This window comes from Zasmidium cellare (assembly GCF_010093935.1).
Source record: "Zasmidium cellare ATCC 36951 unplaced genomic scaffold M409scaffold_31, whole genome shotgun sequence".
NCBI lineage: Eukaryota > Fungi > Ascomycota > Dothideomycetes > Mycosphaerellales > Mycosphaerellaceae > Zasmidium > Zasmidium cellare.
Window position 1 is genome coordinate 107,810 of NW_022986975.1, and position 16,583 is coordinate 124,392.

The 16,583-nt window shown below is 53.9% G+C and overlaps 8 protein-coding genes across 8 annotated transcripts; 6 read left to right on the forward strand and 2 right to left on the reverse strand.

The window, feature by feature from the left end:
• Positions 1 to 40: 40 nt before the first annotated feature.
• On the forward strand, positions 41 to 460 carry M409DRAFT_26285 (uncharacterized protein; the record flags this gene model as incomplete). The annotated part of the gene is made up of 1 exon (XM_033808042.1): positions 41 to 460. A coding segment is annotated over one exon (420 nt), but the record flags the coding sequence as incomplete, so codon positions are not given.
• A 500-nt stretch (positions 461 to 960) lies between these two features.
• M409DRAFT_26286 (uncharacterized protein) lies at positions 961 to 2,571 on the reverse strand (the record flags this gene model as incomplete). Its single annotated transcript, XM_033808043.1, has 2 exons — positions 961 to 2,112; positions 2,200 to 2,571. The coding sequence occupies 2 exons, from the start codon at positions 2,569 to 2,571 to the stop codon at positions 961 to 963; spliced, it is 1,524 nt and encodes a 507-aa protein (XP_033664131.1).
• Positions 2,572 to 3,414: 843 nt separating this feature from the next.
• On the forward strand, positions 3,415 to 11,019 carry M409DRAFT_26287 (uncharacterized protein; the record flags this gene model as incomplete). The annotated part of the gene is made up of 1 exon (XM_033808044.1): positions 3,415 to 11,019. The coding sequence occupies one exon, from the start codon at positions 3,415 to 3,417 to the stop codon at positions 11,017 to 11,019; it is 7,605 nt and encodes a 2,534-aa protein (XP_033664132.1).
• Positions 11,020 to 11,307: 288 nt separating this feature from the next.
• On the forward strand, positions 11,308 to 12,102 carry M409DRAFT_68550 (uncharacterized protein; the record flags this gene model as incomplete). Its single annotated transcript, XM_033817890.1, has 1 exon — positions 11,308 to 12,102. One exon carries the CDS (start codon positions 11,308 to 11,310, stop codon positions 12,100 to 12,102), a length of 795 nt encoding a protein of 264 aa, XP_033664133.1.
• Positions 12,103 to 12,422: 320 nt separating this feature from the next.
• Positions 12,423 to 13,111, forward strand: M409DRAFT_26289 (uncharacterized protein; the record flags this gene model as incomplete). The annotated part of the gene is made up of 2 exons (XM_033808045.1): positions 12,423 to 12,647; positions 12,695 to 13,111. The coding sequence occupies 2 exons, from the start codon at positions 12,423 to 12,425 to the stop codon at positions 13,109 to 13,111; spliced, it is 642 nt and encodes a 213-aa protein (XP_033664134.1).
• Positions 13,112 to 13,430: 319 nt separating this feature from the next.
• On the forward strand, positions 13,431 to 13,907 carry M409DRAFT_57544 (uncharacterized protein; the record flags this gene model as incomplete). The annotated part of the gene is made up of 1 exon (XM_033813659.1): positions 13,431 to 13,907. The coding sequence occupies one exon, from the start codon at positions 13,431 to 13,433 to the stop codon at positions 13,905 to 13,907; it is 477 nt and encodes a 158-aa protein (XP_033664135.1).
• Positions 13,908 to 14,390: 483 nt separating this feature from the next.
• On the forward strand, positions 14,391 to 15,121 carry M409DRAFT_26291 (uncharacterized protein; the record flags this gene model as incomplete). The annotated part of the gene is made up of 2 exons (XM_033808046.1): positions 14,391 to 14,503; positions 14,620 to 15,121. 2 exons carry the CDS (start codon positions 14,391 to 14,393, stop codon positions 15,119 to 15,121), a joined length of 615 nt encoding a protein of 204 aa, XP_033664136.1.
• Positions 15,122 to 15,257: 136 nt separating this feature from the next.
• On the reverse strand, positions 15,258 to 16,250 carry M409DRAFT_26292 (uncharacterized protein; the record flags this gene model as incomplete). Its single annotated transcript, XM_033808047.1, has 1 exon — positions 15,258 to 16,250. The coding sequence occupies one exon, from the start codon at positions 16,248 to 16,250 to the stop codon at positions 15,258 to 15,260; it is 993 nt and encodes a 330-aa protein (XP_033664137.1).
• Positions 16,251 to 16,583: the final 333 nt, after the last annotated feature.

The following is a 16,583-nucleotide window of genomic DNA, read 5'->3' on the forward strand; positions in this document are numbered from 1 at the left end:
CCCAACAAACACTCCCCCCTCCTACACAACCCTCACAGCCACCCCAGACCCAACCCCAACACCAAACCTCATAACCACCACCGCACCCGAATACCTCGCCCTCCTCACCGACTACAACGTCACCAGCTTCATCACAACCTCCATCTACCTCACCGTTCCCCCTCCCTCTTCCCCCTCTTCCCCCGACGAGTGTACCAACACCATCATCTGGATCTTCGACCTCACGCTCAACGGCGAGGAGGAGTTTCCTATCAAGGGCATTGGGTTGTTTGATTTGGTTTGGGTGGCGGTGGCGGAGGTGGAGAGGTGGGTGGCGGTTAGGTTTGAGGTGGAGTTTAATGCTTTGGCCGCTCTGGGGGCGGAGGAGGGGAGGGGGCCGGAGGTTGGTGGTCGTGGGGGACGGGGAGGGAGTGAGGTGGAGGAGTTGATGGGGTTGGTTGAGGAGAGACGTCTAACCTGAATGTTGGATGTCTGGGGTCTCTTGGAGGGAAAGTGTGTGCTGGCTGCGTTCTGAATCCTTTGCAGTCTGGATAACTTCAAGAGAAATGAGGTTGATCAGCACATGCTCTGACTGACTCACTTGATAATGCTCTCACCGCGAATGAAAGAGGGGGCTTCTTGTTCTAAGGTCGTGACATTAGACTACCTATCCTGCCATGATCTGTCGTTCACTGCAGAAACAAGCTACCGACCGAAAAAAGCCGCAAAGCTCCATGCAATGATATCCATGCCCACGACACGTCGATTGTTCTTCTGAGTCCGACCATGTCGTGTTTCGTTCCATTCAGTTACACATCAATGAAATAGTTATCCCGTCTCATCCATCGTCTATGCAAGATCTCTAGCATCCCATGCAGTCTTTGAACCTTCTCATCAGAGATTCACGAAGACAAAAGTGCGTCACCAGTCGAGTATACAAGATGTCTTCCTCTTTCTCGTCATGCTGGCTGGCGATGACATTTAGAACTCAGACTTGACAGTCTTCAAGAAGTCCTTGATGTCGTTCTCGAGCTTCTCCTCAAGCTCCTCAAGAGACTGGGCGACCTCGCTGGCCGTCTCGCCAACCTTCTCGACGACGTCGATGGGAGTGGCCTTGACCTTGGCCTCGAAGCCACCCTTCTCAATGATGGAAGAGTAGTTGGACGAGCCACCACCGTTCCATGCGAGGATGTTGGCAGTGTTGCTTGGGACGTCGGTGAGGACACCCTCAGTGGCGATGGAGATGAGGTTGGCCTTGAGCTTCTTTGGGGTAATGTCAGCGACAGCGTAGGCGGAGTCCTTGGCTGGCTGGAGAGAGAGCAGGTAGGCGAGGAGACCAGCAATGTGTGGGGAAGCCATGGAGGTACCGGAGATGGTGTTGACGGCGTACTTGCTGCCGATCCAGGTGGACTGAATGTTGAGACCTGGGGCGAAGATGTCGTTGCACTTGCCGTAGTTGGAGAAGTAGGCACGCTCGTCAGCGAGGGTGGAGGCACCAACAGTGACGGCGTTCTCAGCGGCGGCTGGGGAGTAGTTGCAGGAGTCGGCGTTGTCGTTGCCAGCAGCGACAGCGAAGTGGATACCAGCATCAACGGCCGCGTTGACTGCCTGGTCAAGCAGAGAAGACTTGCCACCACCCAAGCTCATGTTGGCGGCAGAGCCACGGAAGCCCTTTCTCTTACCCTTCTTAGCGATAGAGACCTGCTCGCTGTGAGACTCGGCGGCGTACTCGACACCCTTGACGACATCAGACATGGAGCCAGAACCGTTAGAGCGCAGGACCTTGACGGCCTTGATGTGGGCCTTCTTGGCGACGCCGTACTTCTTGCCAGCAACAGTGCCAGAGCAGTGTGTTCCGTGTCCATTGCCATCCTCATCAGCATCGCCAGCTGGGATGGTCTTACCCCACGAAGCACGACCTTCAAAGTCGACGTGGTCAGTGTTAGTGCCGGTATCGATGATGTAGACGTCGACACCCTCGCCACCGTCCTCGGCGTAGAGGTACTTGTTGAAGGTACCGAAAGATAAGCTGTCGCGGTGGGAGATACGAGCAAGACCCCATGGGGCGTTCTTCTCGAGCTCACCATCACTGCTGAGGGTATGGACTTCTTGATCTCTCTCGATCAGCTCGACCTAGAAGAGGGCTGTCAGTGAATGGCTGGATGGCGAGTCCAAGCACTGTGATGGATCACGGGTGCCTGGGCGCGTAGTAAGACTCACATCTGGGTGTCGACGGATCTCCTCAATGACGTCTTCGTCAAAGTGACCCGAGTATCCCATAAAGCCACCTGCAAAGTTGTATGTGTGCTTGAGACCGTGGAAGATGTCGTCAAGCATTGGGGTCTGCGACCTCTTCTTCAGCTCCACCTTGGCCTTCTGGGTGTTGATGTGGAGGTCCTGGACCCAGTCGTGGTGCTGGGCGGCCAGGTTGGTAGTGACATGCTTCTTGAACTTGATCATGTAGCTGTCGGGGATCTCCTGCGCGTTTGCAGAGGAGAGGATGGGAGCTGCATCGCCGTGGATGGACGTCTCGTGCAGCATGGGCGAGGCCGAGGCCAGCAGCGGCAGCGCCATGCCGATGAAGGACTTCATGATGGCGGTGGATGTGATTGCAGCGTCCACCGGTGAAGCTGCAATGGGTTGTGTTGGATGAAAGAGATGGACAAGGTGGGTGGATAGACGAGGACAAGGTCGTGTGAGGGAGTTGTTGTAAGTAGGTTGGGAGGGAGATAAGAGGAGCTCAGGTCGCAGCTGCAGGCGGCAAGCTCGCTGTCGTCAGATGACGATGTCGCCGCAGAAACGGCACGTGCCCCTGGTGGTCAATGCTGCAATCGGGTACAGCCACATCACGCCAGCCTCGCTCCCGTTCACTCACGGCCAAAAGTCATGGCGGAACATGAACATCAATACCATGGTCTTTAATGTTTTGTTTGGATACAGAGATTGTTGATACAGTTTGCTGTTGCTTCTACTGCTCTCTGCCGTTGTTCTCGCCGTGGGGCTACTGCTTATCGCGCGTCACGAGCCACGCCTGCCCTCGATACGTCGTTACGCGCCACACACCCTTCTAGCCGCTTGTGCTCCGCTCTCTGCGAAACATGCCATCAGCTGGACTGCTGTGAGTGACTCCCTCCATCCCGCGCCGCCTCATTCTGCTCCCACTCGACTGCCAGCGCAAGACCATCTCCACCCCAACCGTTGTGTGGTCCATCCCTCGCGGCGTCCCGAAATAGCCAAACACCCGCCAAGACTTCGCTTCATCCGGCGTCAGCGTCCTCCAGCTCGACCACCACACTAGCCCAGGCCAAGCTCTTCGCTCTTTGAGTCTGCATTACACAGACACTCTCCGCGTGAATGGATCGATGCGTCCGCATGCCTCGAAGCCCAGAATGAGCGCGGTCTGTCTCACGGTCCTGCTCACCTGCGACTGCGAGAATGGCACTGGCCCTGCGGGTAGGCCAACCCGGTCGTCTGAGATCCTCCTCCAGAGGCTTGAACACGGATGAGCAGGCCACCGACACTGCGGCTCTCATTCAAAAACTTCTCATCCAGACAGGTACTTCACATGTTGACGAATACCGCCGGCTGGCAGAAACTGCGGAGAAATTGCGCCGCGACCTGGGCTCCCAGGACTCGTCAAAGGATACATTCCGACATGGCGGCGGCTTTGAAAGGATACTGGACCTGCTCAAGGAAGTTGATCTTCGGCACGACTCACCGCAACAAAATCATGACCAGTACTTCGCTACTTGCGTACGTCTTATCAGGAGTTTGCTGGGACTACTTGCCACCGCACTAGACGAGCATCATGGCAACGAGCGCTATTTCCACAGCCATCTCGACGGCTGGAGTGCTCTTCAGCATACATTTGACGATGCACAGAGCAGTGTTGTAAAATCGACTCCGTCGGAAACGGCGGCACATCATCTTGCTGTCCTGTACGACAGTCTGCTGGCTTTCGCTTTTGGACTTGATGATTTCGATGACTTCTCCTCCAAGCAAGCATCAACCTCTGACTATCAAGATGTCAAGTCCAGGAATCTGACGATCAAACATCCCTCCCCGTGCGCGGATGTCTTGCGACTGGCGCTTCAATCCTCGACATTCACGGGTGCGGCAGATGTTGATTCAATACTGGGTTTGTCAGCGCACGTTTTCCATGTCTTTCTCGAGATCTTGCAGGGCAGCATTCGCAACACGGTCGATCTTTGGAAGACGGGCGCACTGTCGGATGTATTGAAGATCACTTTGGGGACGAAAGTTCCACCATCATGGAGTCGGCATTGGGAAGCACTCGTCGTTTCCTTGGGACGATATGGCTTGAATGACCTAGACGATACTGCAATGCTCTTCAAAAAGGCCAACGAGTCTGATTCTACGAGAGCGAACCTCCTGCAGATACTACAGTCTTCGAAAGAGCCGGGCTTCTTTCAATTTGACCTGAAATTATGTGGTTTCTCTTCCATAGAGTTCTCTAGCCTCTCCCGAGGCTTTCCTTCTGCCTTTGGTTATACCTTATCGGCCTGGATCCGAATCGATGAATTCGACTCCAAAGCTCACACCACACTCTTTGGAGCTTTCGATGCCAGTCAGAAGTGCTTCGTTTTGATGTACTTGGAGAAGGACAGTCGCCAGCTCATCTTGCAAACTTCAGTCAGGGCACCAAACCCTAGCGTACGCTACAAGTCGATCCGATTTGAGGCGTCACGGTGGTATCATGTCGCTCTCACACATCGCAAGAATGGAACCGACCCAGCTCAAAGCATGGCATCGCTGTTCATCGACGGGCAATTCGCCGAACAGAGACGATGTATATACCCAGAATCTCCAGACGAGCATGGAGACGCTCCTGCCAGTGCTACCTCACCTCCTATCAATGCGTCGCGACGGTCGAGACCTGTGCAGGCCTTCTTTGGGACGCCTCGAAATGTGGCAACGAGAGTCGCGCCAGACGCCGTTACCTCTCGGTGGTCGTTGGGCAGTGCTCATATCTATGCCGTGCCGTTGACTGACGAGTTTATTGCGGTCCAACACCAGCTTGGGCCGCGATACACTGGCAACTACCAGGATTGTCTTGGCCCTGTGCTCACATATCGTGCTTCAGCGGAACTCAACCGCTACAACGAGACATTACACCCAGATAAATCTGATCGGTCGGACATTGTCACGGCAACCGAAGGACGAGGCAGCGAAGTGGTGCCTGAGTCTCGTTTGCTTTTGAGTATATGCCCATCGTCTGTCATCGATTTCGCGGCATCGACTGCACAGTCGGCTGCCGTCAGGTACGAGCTGGACAGCAAAGCTCTATCAAAGTATCAGCACCTGTCTCAGAAGGCAAGTGCTGTCGCAATCAACACTGCCATTGGTACGGTTGGTGAAGCCATAGCAAGCACGAGGGGGGCTGGCATCGTCACAGGTGATCCAGTCATCGTCGTCCCTCGAGCATTGGATGACGCCAGCTGGGGATTAGGTGGATCGCTTCCGGTCTTCCTTCAACTCATGGAGTCGGCCAACTCTAAGACTTCCTTTCTACAAGCAGTGGAAATCACATTCGATTGCATAAAAGACAACTGGCGAACGAGTGAGGCTATGGAGAAAGGTCATGGCTTTGGAGTGTTTGCAATGATCATTCGAGAGAAGCTTGGAGTCGAGACCCCTTCGCCTCAAACACTGCACAGAAAGCCCGCCTCGATGCTCAACCTCGAAGATCTTCAATCCATGCCTGTGGAGCTTTTGAATCTTGTATTGAGCTTTGTGGGTTACGACAAGGACCATCCTGACTTCTCGCTTCTGGTAAACCCCATGGCCTACCGTATCCTCTTGCTCGATTTCGACACATGGCGGAGATGCAACCTAGAGACGCAAGAGCTGTACTACACGCAATTCGCCCATTTTGTCGCTGGCAATAGGAACAGCGCCTTCAACATGAAGCGGCTTGTCAGGATGAGGGTCATCAAGAAGTTGATTGAGGCTTTGAAATCTGAGGACATCACCAAGGATGCCGCTGCGCTTCTGATGACTTCGCTAAAAGCTCTCCTGGACGGCAACTCTGCCCAGACGCTTTATCGAGATGTGGCCATGTTTGTTGCATTTGGTCTGCATGACAGCAGAGCAATGCCAATCACCTCAATGAGGACCATGGCAAGCACGGTAGGTCTGCGGCAGAAGATGGGCTCATGGGCGCGCAGTGCCCGTGGTTCACGGCCATCAACTCCTGTTGGTGCTCCAATGCAGCCTCAAGACCCAGGCTTGCCTCGATACGAGCTTGCTCTTCTGGCATTGAGGTTGCTGGCGGAAACCATCAACGAAGACAAGACTGGATCTGCCATTCGCCGTTTCAACCGTGCTGTACCTAACAGGTGGCTCCTCCACATCCTTGCGGAGGGCGATGTTCGCGTTGTGGAACTCGCGCTTAGCATCATCTGCAGAGCATTGACGACTTTGGGTCCCGAGTTCAAAGCAGCATTCATCGACAGAAGCAGTGGGTTCATAACGCTCAAATCGCGCTTGAAGCCTTTCTGGCGATCCAAGATAGTGTGGCAGCTGTGCTTCGCCATTTTCTTTGGACGGACCATACCCCTCGACTGGTTGTCAGAAGAGTTTACTGCCTTCCATCTTGTGGAAATACTTAGCATCAATGACAGCACGACGATCGCGAATCCCGAAGTATTGCCTACACTGTTCGCAATGCTCGAGGCCGGTCTGAGACATGTCTCCAAGGACGACGAAAACGACGGTCCAGATGCGAAGGTTCTGAAGACGGTGATCCAGTTCTTGAGTGAGCTTTACGAACGAAGCAGCGCCTTTCGAGAGTTCGCTGGCAGCTCTCGCTACCTTCAAGATCTTCTGTTCGTGCTCTTCCCACTCTTGACCGGCTCGGACAGGTTGGCGGCAGACACTGAACTCCAATCCGAGGGGCTGTCATTCAAGGGTGAAGAGGTCAAGATGCGGCCGCATTCAAACTCAATCGGGGAGCGACCGCCTTCAGTCCGCAGCCTTAAGATGGAGACAGGGAAGCGAACGCCTTCGCCCATGTCTGCGAATCGAGTACAGGCACCGCAACGCATCTCCTCTTTTGTCTTGGTCAATGACGATGACAACCGTTTGCATGTGCCACCTGCCCAGTTCAATGCACCAATGGCCCCCAAGGCGAGTGCCCCCTTGAAGATCAGCATCACCAATTCACTGGTCGAGAGTCTGCTGGAGCTTGCAGTCAGCCTGTTCATTGACCAAGTTTGTTACAAGGACAAGTTCAGCGGGGTTGGTCTGTTCTTGAAGGTGCCTCCCGGCTTTCGGGAGCATCAGGCTTACTTTGAGTCTTATGTCCTCGTCAATGCGTTGTCGCAGCTTGGAAGTCATCTACGGCTGAACCAAAGCCTTCTCGTCGAGACTCGAGTGTTGGCCAACTTGGCACGCTACTGTCAACACATGGCCGAAGCCGTATCAGAAGGGTGGTTCATCGATGGGGCTCAACCACTTCTTGATTTTACAGGCGAGATCCTAGAGCACTTGCAGCAACCTGAAATCTCTTCGGTCAAATCAGTGAGGCTGTGCAGCCAGTCGACCAACTCCATTCGCGTTGTATTTCTCAAAGCGACCCTCTGGCGACTGGCGGAACTGGATGAGGATGCCAATGAGCAACATGTGGGAGACTTTTTGAACAAGATGTTATACTGGCAAACAATCTTGTTCGCCGCAGAGAACCAGGAGACTCTCTTCACGAAGCTCATATGCTACCTGCTGTACCACAAGCTGATGTCCGGCGTCAAATCAGTCAGGCTGGCTGCTGCACGGCTCTGGAGAATGGTCCTTGTACAGAAGCCTACCGAAACCGCAACCATGCTGACCAATACCATGGGCCCGGAGCAACGACATCTTTCTACCGGTTTCATGAAGTTGGTGTCGATGGATGATGACGACTTCCTCACCTGGGTAGACAAGAATCGAGCCACTCTCGATGCGGTCTTTCACAACTCCTTGAGCAAGCCCTGGGACGATTTCGTTAACATCGAGAATCGAAGTGCCGAGGAAACGAACAAGAACAGGCTCAACAAACGTCGAGAGAAACTGCGCCAGTGGCATACGGAAGAAACAACCGCCGACGACTTCATTCACAAGTATGAGGTCTCGACCAACCACTGGCGAGCCAATGTACACGCCCAAGAGCGCGTGAAGCTGCAGCGAGGACTGCAAGATCATCAAGAAAATGTCAACCAGCTGTACACAGCCTTTGCGAGCATGGAGAAGGCTTTGCATCAGCCCTGTGGCCTTTCGCCTTCCAGTCTACCTCCTAAGTGGCGACTGGATGAGACAGAGGCTGTGAATCGAATGAGAATGCGCATCATACCGGACACTTCCCATCTCAAGGACACCTTCCAGCCGAAGCGAAAGGCATCGACAAGAGCGCCGAATGGTCTCGCCGTGAACACGCAGATTCCCCGGATAGTCTCTGACGAGCCTACGCCCACCATGACGCCTACTGCAATAACTCCACTGCAGGCCACGATGGATGGATCGGCGGAACAGAATGAGCAGGGAAGGTCCAGGAGTGACTCTGTTTCCAACTCCCAGCTGCTCGAAGGCGGCTTTGAGATTGTTGATGATCCGAAAGAAGATGAGGATGGTCTAATCGAAGACAAGAATCGGAAAGTCATGACGAGCCTCCAGCATGGCGACATGGTCCAGGGGCTGTACAACACATCTCGCATCGTCGGTCTCGAAGCGTGTGAAGGCTTGATCGTCATCGGTCAGAAATGCTTGTACATGCAAGACAACTTCTTCCAGAGATCAGATGGTGAGATTGTGAGTGTCTCACAAGCGCCAGAAGACGAACGAGATCCTTACGTACAGCTCATATCTGGCAAGGATGTCGGCTCGACAAGGACCAAGCATAGTGTCGGGGACCAGGAGACTCGACATTGGACTTGGGCGGAGGTGCTGAGTGTCTCGAAGCGACGTTTCCTCCTTCGAGACGTTGCCATCGAAGTCTTCTTTACCGATGGGCGCAGCTATCTCCTTACTTGCATGTCTTCCAAAGTGCGTGATGACCTCTACAGCTCTATCATCAGCAGAGCACCACATGTACACAGCACGACCGCGGTTGCGAATGAGGATGCGTGGCGACTGGATACTCTGAGGAACCCGGAAGATGCACCCAAGAATCTGGGCTCCAAGTTTGGCAGCCTTTTCAACTCGGGCCCAGCGAATACGGCAACGAAGAAGTGGCAGCGTGGAGAAATGTCAAACTTCCAATATCTCATGCTCATCAACACCATGGCGGGGAGGACTTTTAACGATCTGACGCAGTATCCTGTATTCCCATGGGTCCTTGCCGACTACTCCAGCGAAGAGCTCGATCTGGATGACCCAAAGTCGTTCAGAGACTTCTCAAAACCCATGGGCTGCCAGACGCCGGCGAGAGAAGCCGAGTACAAAGATCGATACCAGCAGTTCGCTGAAATGGGAGACGGCATGGCACCTGCTTTTCACTACGGGACGCACTACTCTTCGGCAATGATTGTCAGCTCGTTCCTCATTCGGCTGCAGCCATTTGTGCAGTCTTATCTGCTCTTGCAAGGTGGCTCGTTCGATCACGCAGACAGACTATTCGACTCCATCGAGAAAGCCTGGCTCTCTGCATCCAGAGATACCATGAGCGATGTACGCGAACTCACGCCAGAGTTCTTCTACCTGCCGGAGTTCCTCGTCAATATCAATAAGTACGACTTTGGCGCGAAGCAGGTCAGCGGAGCGCTTGTGGATGATGTCCATCTGCCGAAGTGGGCAAAAGGCGATCCTCAGATCTTCATTGCGAAGCATCGAGAAGCCTTGGAGAGTCGGTACGTCAGCGAGCATCTTCACGACTGGATCGATCTTGTCTTTGGGTTCAGGCAACGTGGAGAAGCTGCCATTGAGGCTACGAATGTCTTCCAGCACTTGTCATACGGCGGCGCCAAGGACCTCGACAAGATTGATGACCAAGTTGAGCGGCTTGCTACGATAGGCATCATTCATTCGTTCGGACAGACGCCTCATCAAGTGTTCAGCAAGCCACATTCGTACCGTGAGTTGGACAAGCAAGCAGAGCAGAAGCTAGATACTTTGGCCGAGACGCTCACACGATTACCTGACACGCTACTTCGAATAGGCGAAAAAGTCGCGGATTTGACGTTTTCGCCGACTCAGACTCGTCTGCTTGCTAGTGGGCCTTACAAGCTCAACATGCTTCCTGACTGTGATCGCTTTGTGCAGTGGGGCTTCGCTGACAACAGTATTCGCTTCTTCTCAAATCACACCAAGCGATTGCTTGGCCTGTACGAGAACACGCACGTGGGCCCTATCACTACCGCAACTTTCGGTGACAGCAAGACCTTGATTACGGCTGGACAAGACTGCACCATCGGCGTATGGAAAGTCATTGCGACAAAGAATCTGATTGAGATTCAATCCAAGGCATATCTGTTCGGTCACCGCACGGCCGTTACTGTCCTAGCTGCAAGCCGTGTCTTCTCGACTCTCGTCTCCGCATCCGCGGACGGACAGGTCCTCGTATGGGGCTTGAACAGACACGACTGCATCAGAGTCCTCCTCCCAACCGGCGACCCACCAATCCAAGCCGCCCGCATCAGCAACGTCAGCGGCCACATCCTGCTCTGTCGCGGCCCCTACGCCCTACTCTACACCCTCAACGGGCACCTCCTCGTCAAGCAAAGACTCTGCGACCGCGACACCGACGAAATCCTCTGCTGCGCTTTCTACGAGGGCGCGGGCAGCGAGTACCTCGAGCGCGAACTCATCTTCACGGGCCACGCGCACGGCGTCACGAATGTCTGGACGTTGACGAGTTTGGGCGATGGGTCGTGGACGTTGTTGTTGGTTAAGAAGATGGGGCATGATGTGAGTGGGAATCATGTACCGGCGGCTATTACGGCGGTGTTGCCGGTTAGCAAGGCGGTTTATACCGGGGATGAGGAGGGGAATGTTTGGAGTTGGGAGTGTGTTGTTAGGCATAGTAGTGTTAGTTATAGGGGGAGGGGATGAGTGTGGTGGGGTTTGTGGTTGGGATGGGATGATGGGATGAGGGAATTATGGATCAAAAGAAGGAGGACGTTGTTGTTTGTGTATGATGTTTGAATACAAAAGGACATGATGCTATTGCTACTACTACTCGTCTCCGATGAACGAAGGCGAAGTGAAGTTCTTCAAACCAACCAATCACATCACCCCGGACGAAATTCCGGCTCGTAAGGATTCTTCTTCTTCAAACTCCATCCCCTTCATTCTCCTTTCCATTCCAATCTCAGCTCCAAGATTTTCCGGCTATCCAAAATGGGACCTTCACTGCGCTCCTTCCAAATCCAAAAAGACGCCCAAGGCAACGAAATCCAAGTCCACATCAGCGAAACCCCCGGTCTCAAAGCGGAAAATCTGGGCTTGGCGACTTGGGGGAGTAGTTATATCCTCGCGAATCAACTATATCGATGGAAGGAGGATGCTCTGAAGGCCAATGAACGGACGATCACGACCCAGAATCATCCGAATGGAAATGGCGCTGGTGAGGCTGAGAGGATCCCTGTCCTCGAACTCGGCGCTGGCACCTCGCTCGTGGGGATCTCAGCAGCAGCGGTTTGGGGCTTGCCGGTGATAGTGACGGACCTGGAGCCTTTGATGGCGGGGCTGGAGCAGAATATCGCTGTCAACCGGGAGTTGCTCCAGCAAGTCGGGGCGGAGGTACGTTGCGGAACTCTAGACTGGACGCACCCCTCCCGCCTGCAACTCCACAACTTCACCTCCCTCATCGACACCTCCCGCGCCAAAGCCTCCATCCTCCTCGCAGCCGACACCGTCTACGCCGAAGACCACCCGACCCTCCTGCGGGACGCGATCCGGACGTGTCTGGCGCGGACCCCCGAGGCGAGGGTCGTGTTGTGTTATGTGCTAAGGCATAGTTATATTGAGATTATTAGGGAGTTGTGGGGGGTTTTGGAGGGGGAGGTGGGCTTGGTTTGTGTGGAGGAGGGGAGGGTGGATGCGGAGCCGGAGAGGTGGGATGATGTGGCGCCTTTTGAGTGGTGTGTTTGGCGGTGGAGGGATTTGGGGGAGGGGGAAGGGGTGGAGGGTTGATGGGGTTGGTGAGGTTTTGCTGGAAGGGCTATGGATTTTAACGGCGGCTTCAGTTGACTGGGATGGAGACAGAGGAGGCAATGACGGCCATGAGCGTCCTTTGTACCACCGAAACCGCTCTCCCCGCTAGATCATGCTTCACAGCCCACTGGAAGCAGGTTTCCGCTCGGTCTTGCACGACGTTCCAAAACGGAGCAGCAAACGATCCGAAAAGACACTTGAGCTTTGGGATATCCCAGTGCAAAACTTCGCGCGGGATATCTTTTCTCTGCAAAAAATCGTTCCCGCCACATCGTCCAATGCTGAAACGCTCTGCAGTGATGTCGGTCAGAATTGTCATGGTCGTGATCGTTTTTGCCTGCTTGACGAAAGCACAAACGACTGGCTCCAGAGATCCCACTGCTGCTGCGTTGTCGACGATCCTCCATTCTACTCCATCGGTCGTTGCTGGCTCCATCGTCTTATACGACCCCTGCAAGACTGAAGTCGAGTTCATCATGACCTGTCCCGCGAGCTATGAGTGTTCGGCCTGGAATAACATCACCGTAAGTCTCCACCGTGCAGGTGCCTTGCTCGTCTAAAACTTTCATAGGCATCGTGTACATACGCCCCGACGACTCATCGATGCACCATTCCGATGCGGGACGGCAATAGGACTGTAAGTCCCACCACCAAGCAGCCTGACACGACTGTCTTGATAGACTGCCTCTATCCTGCGAACTCCAAAGCTACGTGTTCCACAAGCGTTATGGGCTCGGATATCGACGCGGCTTATTCGACGACTTTTGTTGAGACGCTGTCGGATACACCGCCTTCGCCGACGGATATTGGGGGGATCAATTCTTACCATGGTGTTACTATTGCGGATGGGCTGGAGAAGATGTCGGCGGGTACGGCTTCTTGCACTTCGAGATCGACGGGGATGGCTGCGAGAGCCACTGCTATGAGAAAGGTTCATAAGGTCTTGGTGCCAGTTGGTGCTGCTGCGATGGTGGGGGTAGTCATCTAGACTGGTGGATGTGATGGTGGTGTTCGATCAGAATCGGTTAGGAGGGCGTTCACATGCATGGAACTTGCTTTGTCTGAAGGGGCTTTATTTGTCCAGTCGGTTGTAGAAGGCTGAAATGAGACAGCGTGATGATTGAAAGATGCTTGTAGCACATGATTGAAACGACAATTATGAATGATGCCTTTAAATAGAGCCGAAGATCAAGACTGCTTGTGATCGCGACTGCCTATATGACCCTTCACTCCTTCCTCCACTAAATCCAACATTGCAGCAGCAACAACGACTTCAAGACCCAGTCACATACATTCAACCATCAAACATGACCACCACACCACGAACCAAAATGGCCACCACCGACACCACCTCCCAGAACTCAGAACACCTCGCCCTCCTCTCCGCCGCCCAACCGCAACCCCAATACTCCAACACCAGCACCAACACCCATCAAGAAGAAGACGACGAAGAAGAAGGCGACCTAGAACGCGACTTCCCCCCAATCTCCCCCTTGCCCACACCGCCCAAGAAACCCGCTGTCACCACCAACAACAAAGCCCCTCCCACCTCCCAAACCACCACCGAACACCAATTCGCCTCCGCCGTCAAGGAGAACCGCCGGCAAGATGTACCAAAACCTCTGACTCCTCCGGCTCTGGGATTGACGCCTATTTCGGTGGGAACGGCGGCTTCGCGGAATCCGCCTGAGAGGCCGCAGAATGAGTGGTTGAATAGGGTGTTTCGGGAGGTGGCGAGGAGGGCGGTTGAGGGGAAGGGGAATGGGGAGCGGGAGGGGGTTTGAGGGGTGGAGTGAAGATGGAGGGTGAGTGTCACAGGGGTATAGGGTGAGGCTTGGTTGCTGACGTTGCTGTTGAAAGAACATTGGAGGGATCTCTACGGGTCTTTAGCCCAGGCTAGGAGCCAGCATGTGCTGGCACACGCACGTAAATCTGCTTTGTTCACAGGGGTTTCCACTTCTTCACATGCTTCTTAGCGGGATGTGTATCGGTGGATCATGAGCTGCGGAATGGAAGGGACAGAGTAATATCGAAAGCAACATTCGGGAGCGCTAGTCTTGCGGCGTTACTCAAGCCAGTTAGTTCTGCAGCATAGTTAGCTGCTGAATCACAGAGCTGAACGAACTTGCTATTGAATCAATGGGGGCCTGACTCAATGTCAAGTACATAAATACTTGGCAGTTGTCACTGTCAAGTGCCTATCCATAGTCCTCCAAGCACTTTTCTTCATTCAAGCACCTCACTCCGTATTCTGCAAAATCACAGCAATGTCCCACTCGGAAATCAACCCATCCATCCTCTACTGGGGCACTCCAGTCGTCCTCATCACGACGGAAAACGAAGATGGGACATACAACATCGGCCCAATGTCTTCCGCTTGGTGGATTGGCTCGTCGTGCATGTTGGGTCTTGAGCATACGTCGCAGACGACACTCAATCTGCAAGTATTCCATCATTCAGACTTTCGCGATCGAGTGCTAATCTCCTGTTTTCCAGCCTGCGCACGAAGCAATGTGTCCTCAATCTCCCCTCCGACGACATGACCTCCGCAGTCAATGCCCTTGCCCGTACGACCGGCACTCCAGAGGTCCCAGCAGGGAAGATCGCGCGAGGCTATCGCCACGTCAAAGACAAGTTTGGCGCCGCAGGCCTGACGCCCGAAACATCCGCCATGGTTCGCCCTCCTCGCATCAAAGAATGCCCTGTGCAGATGGAAGCCGAGCTGCATGTACATCACAATATTCTGACTCACATCTTGGATCCGGAAGGTGGTGTCCCGCTGGCTCTCGAAGTGAAAGTGCTCAAGACGTATGTGGTTGATGAGTTGCGTCTTTCTGGGCATACCAATCGTATCGATCCAGACAAGTGGAGGCCCATGATCATGATGTTTCAACATCTGTACGGGCTCAAGGGCGGAATGTTGGCGGAGTCGACGTTGGCGGGCGTTGAGGAGGAGTTGTATAGGATGCCTGCGACCAAGTCCAGTTGGGCTGTTTGATGACAGACTCAATCGACCATAATCGTTAGAGGAAGCGGTTCCAGATCATAGATAATACAATCGTGGTGTTCGACGCTTCTGTTACAGACCAGCTTCCTGAGTGAGAGTGCACGAAACTGTCGAGGAAGATTGATCGCTAACCCATACCATTCTGCCAATTGCCAGTCCCTTGCATGGTTGTAGCCTTACCGAACGGGTGCTCAAGAGCTTCGACAACCGCGCGAACCTTCTGTTGGACTACCGGTCCTTGCTCGTCCAACATTTCTTCCACTGGCACCAGAACGTAGTACAGCTTCGGGAATGATCGCTCCAAAGCCATCATAGCGTCCACTGTAGTGGCAACAAGCTCCAGCTTGCACACTTGTGCCTCTTCAAAAGCCATCAAGAGAACCCCGTCCATCGTGTCGACAACGCTGTAATGGATCGGGAAACTTATTGGGGCATCGTTCACGTTTTTCGGTAGGTCTAAAGCTTGAGGCACTGCAGCGTTGCTGTTCATATCAATGGTTCCGAAATCGAAGGGGTAATTGTCGAAGAGCGCTGGATCTTCGGGTCCAGCTGCAAGCCAGTCGTCGAAGGTAAAGTCGGGTGTCTTCACAGTATCAGGAGTTGCGCTAGATGCATGCTGGGGTGTCGCATCGTATGCGAGTGATGGAGTGCTGATTGTTGAATCGCCAGGAATGGCCGCCTGAGGCGATGTTTCCGACATTCGACTCTGCCGCCGCTGCAGTGCATAATCACGCGGTGTGAGGCCAGTCGCCTTCTTGAAGCAGCGATGGAAGTGATACTTGGTCAAACCGGCTGCAGACGCCAAAGTTTCCAGTCTGGGCAAAGGCGCATCGTTCGGTAGATTCTCGAGCATCTGCCGCACTTTCTCAATCGACTGCTCTGATTCTGGGACGAACTTCGCGAGCTCAGGTCGGCATCTCTTGCAGGCTCGAAAGCCTAGTCCCTGAGCCTCTGGGCCAGTATTGGCGAAGCCGATGTTGGAGCGACGGGCCAGCCTGGCGTTGCATGTTGGGCGGCAGAAGATCTTGGTTGTTTTCACCGTGTATACGAAGTGGCCTTCGGCGTTGGGGTCTCGAGATTTCACGGCGGCCCAGCGTTCGGCTTCTGTCGTGTAGGCCATCGTGTCGATTGTAGAGAGTATGAAGTCGATGGAGAGACTGGCACATGGAATCTACAGGCCATCATGATGACGGCGAGGCAACGAGGAGGTTGCGAGTGCGATGTGTGGCGTCGTTGCTCTCCAATTGTCCAGTCCACCAATCACAAGCCACGCCCAGCCCCACTTTCCTGTTGACTTCACCCTTCGAAACGACTCATCTTGCTCTCGAATTTGTAGCCTCGAAACCTGGTTCATGACCTAGCCTGGACTCACGAAATGAATCCTGTATACGATATCGGACACAATAGACATTGATGGTACATTCTGTGCCCCAATGGCCCTGGGATGATGTCC